This window comes from Elephantulus edwardii, unplaced genomic scaffold, assembly GCF_000299155.1.
Source record: "Elephantulus edwardii isolate Elephantulus edwardi_28Jun2011 unplaced genomic scaffold, EleEdw1.0 scaffold00292, whole genome shotgun sequence".
NCBI lineage: Eukaryota > Metazoa > Chordata > Mammalia > Macroscelidea > Macroscelididae > Elephantulus > Elephantulus edwardii.
Genome location: NW_006400042.1, coordinates 1,564,762 through 1,569,842, shown reverse-complemented (window position 1 = coordinate 1,569,842; position 5,081 = coordinate 1,564,762). Strand labels below are relative to the sequence as shown.

At 36.4% G+C, this 5,081-nt stretch overlaps 2 protein-coding genes across 2 annotated transcripts in view; one reads left to right on the top strand and one right to left on the bottom strand.

The window, feature by feature from the left end:
- Nucleotides 1-5,081, bottom strand: part of CENPP (centromere protein P) — a 565,831-nt gene that overhangs the window by 391,688 nt on the left and 169,062 nt on the right. The window lies entirely within an intron of this gene.
- The window catches only part of OGN (osteoglycin), a 58,303-nt gene that overhangs the window by 3,267 nt on the left and 49,955 nt on the right, over nt 1-5,081 (top strand). The window contains exon 3 of the mRNA XM_006900721.1: nt 179-272. Coding sequence (XP_006900783.1) covers nt 179-272 — 94 coding nt within the window. The remainder of the gene's footprint in view (nt 1-178; nt 273-5,081) is intronic.

Genomic DNA, 5,081 nt, shown 5'->3' with positions numbered 1-5,081 from the left:
CTTTCTTTAAAAGAAAAAAAATTTTATATTTTAAATTAATGAATGATGAAATAAATTATGTATAGAATCCTATATCAATATTCCACAAAATGATACTGTCACTATTAGACAAACACACTCCCTTGGCTTGAAATGAGATTTTATCTCATTTACTTATAAACTTTTCTTTTTCCAATAGGGAAATGAGTCTACAACAATACCTTATGAGAAAAGTCTTCAGTTACAAAGAGATGAGAGTATAACAACTTCACCCAGCAAAAAAGAAAATGAAGGTAAGTATTAATACTCTACTATCGAAAAGTTTTTCACAGAAGAGTCTCTTTAAAAACGCTGTGGTTGCTATGAACCACAGATTAGAACCTTTGTCACACCTGCATCACCTGTATTATTTCTGACATGCTCAAGGAGCTTATAAAAAATAGTAAATGTTTATATACAAAAAGTACACAGTACATAGTATTGACAATATTTGAAGATAAAGAGTAAATATAATAAATAAGATTCTTTGTAGCATAAAAGGATAGTGCAGACAATCAAGACCACTATGTATAAGACTGGTGGTTTCATCAATCCACAAGCATCTTTACAGTCAGCTTTGGCATTCTAATTCTGAAAGATCACAGCCTTAAGACCCCATGGAGAAGTTCACCTTACATACATGAGGTCATCTGGAATCAGCTCTAGAACTTCTCAATAAGCAGGAATCAAATACTGCCTCAGAACATACTAAATTCAAACAATGGAATCTTATCTGCAATGAGAAAATCACACAGAAATACTGAGAGTATGTATAAACTTACCATACTGTATTATGAATGAGAAATGCTAATTAGGAATAATCAAGCCCAACAAAAGTTACCAAGTCCAAAAGTAGCCTCCATAAAGAGCATATGCCTGTGATACATAAAACCAACTGAAGAAATTTTTATTCAAAACCCAAAGTTGAAAAAACAAAGAGTCACCTTCAAAAGAGCACATAAAATATAGCTCTAATCTCTCAGCAAAAACCATGCAGGCAAGAAGACAATGGGTAGACACACAGAAAGTGATGGGGGGAAACTGTCAACCAATAATTATATACCGCAAAAACATCTCTCATATATGACAGCAAACCTATCACATTTCCAGATAAACAGAAACTAAGGAAACTTGTGAAAACTACACAGACCCTACAAGAAATATTAAAGGACGTTCTTTATACAAAGATACAAAAACAACACACAATATTCCAAACTTAACATCCATAACAATATCATTCTGAAACTGGACCAGACACAAAAATACACAAATAAATAAACAAGACTGAAAATAGGAAACAGGATGTACCAGTCCATAGTAATTACAACAACAAAGTAAAAAAAAGGTATAAATATAAGCAATATGCAAGCAAATTTCTGCTGAAGATTACACATACATAGGGAACTGCCAGAGTTCAAGCAGGATTTAGAAGAGGCCGTGGCACCAGGGATATCATGGCTAATATCAGATGGATCCTGGCTGAAAGGAAAGAATACCAGAAAAATGTCTATTGATGTTTTATTGACTATGGAAAGGTATTTGCCTGTGTAGATCACAAGAAGTTATAATTAACACTGAGAAGAATGGGAATCCTAGGGTACTTAGTTGTGCTCATGAGAAACCTTGACCTAGACCAAGAAGCTGTTGTGCAGAGCAAGGGAACACTATATGACTTAAAAAGAAGGTAAGAGTTACTCTCACCTCCTAGTACCCCCAATATGTTTTCCCCCCCAAAAAAAGACTAAAAAAAAATAAGGTAAGAGTTACTCAGGGTTGTATTTTCTAAATTTAAGTATTTAATTTGTATGCTGAACAAATTATTCAAGAAGCTGGACTCTGTGAAGAAGAATGTAGGATCAGGAGCAAAGGAAGACTCATCAATAACTTGTGTTATGCAGATGACACAACTTTCCTTGATGAAAGTGAGGAGGACTTGAAAAACTTGTTTCAGAAGATCAAACACTGCAGCTTTCAATATGGATTGCATCTCAAAGTCAAGAAAATAATTCTTACCACTGGACTGACAGGCAATATCATGATAGATTGAAACTGTCACATAGATCCAAAATCAACATCTTTAGTACCAGCAGTCAGGAAATCAGAACACATTGCACTGGGAAAGTTGGTAGTTAGGGACGTCTCCAAATTATTGAGGAGTAATGATGTCAGTTTGAGAACTAAGGTGCATTTGATTGAGACCTCAGTCTCACTTGCTATGCATCAGAGCTAGAAAGGAATAAGGATGACAGACGAATTGATGCCTCTGAGCTGTGGTGCTGCAGAAGAGTACTGAATATCCCATGGACTGACAAAAACAAACAAATAAATATGTCCTGGAGAGATGAAGCCAGCATGTTCCTTGGAGTCAACAATGGTAAAGCTTTGTCTCACATGCTTCAGGCATCTAGCTAGGAGAGGCTATTCCGAGGAGAGGGACATGATGTTCAGAAAGGCGGACAGTTGGCAAAAGAAAGGAAGACCCTCAACCAGGTGGACTGACACACTGACTGCCACAACAGGCCCTAATGTGTCAGGAAGTGTGAGGATGGCATAAGATAAAGATAGGGTTCACATCTATTGTTCATAGGGTTGCAATGGTTTGTACTTGATTTGATGGCATCTAACAACAACAGTGTTACCTTGTTCTGTCTGCATAACAGCCTCTTGGTTTAGATATAGGTTTCATTTGGGTATAATTAAGTGTTCTGAGACTCCCATTCTTAATGTTAGCCATAATGTGTTATGATCCACATAGTCAAATTCCTTTGCATAATAAATAAAGAATAAAATTACATTCTCCTGATAAATTTTGCTTTCATCCAGAATACATCTAATATCAGCAATGATATCACTTACCATGGCTTCTTCAAATCGAGCTAAAACTTCTGGCAGGTCCCTATCTATGTACTGCTATAGCCATTTTTAAACGATTCTCAGCAATATTTTGCTTGCATGTGATAGTAATGATACCATTCAATAATCTCCAAATTTGTTAGACGACCTTTCTTGGAATAGGAACAAATGTGGATCTCTTCCACTAAGTTGGCCAGATAACTGTCCTCCAAAATTCCTGGCATAGACTGGTGAGCACATTTAGGGCTCCATCTATTATCTGAAACATGTCAACTGGTATCCCATTGATTCCTGGGGCTCTATTTTTTGCCAGTGCCTTAATTACAGATGAACTTCTTGATTATCATTGGGTCTTGAGCATATATTACTTCCTGAAATATTTCCGTGTCAGCCATTCTTTTTGATACAGTAATTCTGTGTATTCCCTTCATCTTCTATTTATACTTTCTAAATAATTCAAGGTTTGCCTAGAGTATTTCGAAGTACTCCAACTCAAGGCATAAATTTGTTTTTTATTATCTTAGCTTGAGAAAAGCCAAGTCAGTTCTTCCCTTTTTAGTCTTCATTCTAGGTCTCTGCACATTTAATGCTCTGCTTTGTATTCTCACACTGACCTTTGAAATTTTCGAATCAGTTCTTTTACTCAATATCTCTTTCTTCACTTTGCGTTGGCTTCTCAGTGCTCTAATGCAAATTATCCTCTCTCCACGGATGATATCTTTCACATCATCACACAACTTATTTGGTCTTCACACACTGGTGTTCAGCGCTTCAAACCAATTACTTTATGTCACTTTTTTTAGGATTTCCCATCATTCATTGTTGCACATTTCTCCCTGGCATTCCCTTCCTCACAATTCACTCTTCTTGAAAAGAAAAACCTCTTTCATTGTTATGCAATCTCTCCCCGCCCAAGTCTACTACACTATGCAGCTTTCTCTCTAGGCTTCTGTAAAGACAAGAATACTCATTCATATGTTCCTCTCCTCCTTTTCTGTCTTCCCTCCACTCTGATGTCTCCCATTTTACAAGAGTGGCCCTATGCAATATTTGTCCTCTCGTGACTGAAATCTTTGACTCAACATAATATCTTCAAGGGTCATCCATTTTGCATAATATTTCATGAGTTCCTTGTTTTTCAATGCTGCACAGTATTCCATTGTGTGAATATATCAGAGCTTCTCTATCCATTCATTTGTTGATGGGCATATGGGTTATTTCCAGCTCTCTGCTATTGTGAACAAAGCCACAATAGACATGGGTGTGCCTATATCTGCTTGGGAGGCAGTAATGGTATCTTTAGGATAAATTCCAAGTAGTGGAATTGCTCAGTCAAATGGTATCTCTATTTGCAACTTTTTGAGAAAGTGCTATACTGCTTTCCATAGTGGTTGTACTATTGTACACTCCCAACAACAGTGAATAAGGGTTCCAGTTTCTCAAAAACCTCGCCAGCATTTGTTACTTGCTGTTCTGTTAAATTTTGCTGTCCTTATTGGGGTGAGATTATATCTAATAGTTATTTTGTTCTGCATTTCTCAGAGCTAGAGATATTGAACATTTCTGCACGTGCTTGTTGCCATCTGAATGTCGACTTTGATGAAGTGTCTGTTCATATCCTGTGCGCATTTTTCAATTGGATTGTTTACCTTTATCTTGTTATGGGGCTCAAGTACTTTATGAATTCTAAATATAAGACCCTTATCTGACATGTCATTACAAAATACTTTTTCCCACTCTGTGGCTTCAGTTATTACCCTATTGCAGTTTTCTCATGTGCATAGGGATTTGATCCTTACACGATCCCATTCATCTATTTTGTCTTCTCCTGGTTGTACTTTTTCCAGAATGCTTGAAAGACTGTTGATGTTTTGTATTAGGACTTCTAGAGTTCTTCCAACATTTTCATTAATAAAGTTTATAGTTCTTGGTTTTAGTCCTAGGTACATAATTCACTTTGAATTGGTTATTGTGTATGGAGTGAGGTGGGGAAAATTCTTTGAATTTTCTGCAGATAATTTTCCAATTTTGCCAGCAGCATCATTTGTTCGAACCTACTCTTTTTCTTTCTTTTATTTTACAAAGGTTTTGGATTTCCATTCATTCATTGCCGCAATTTTCTCCCTTCCCACCCCTCCACAACAGCTCGCTTCCCCCTCCGAAGAGAGAAAAAAAGAAAAAAAATACGTTCATTAGTATACAATTCCCAC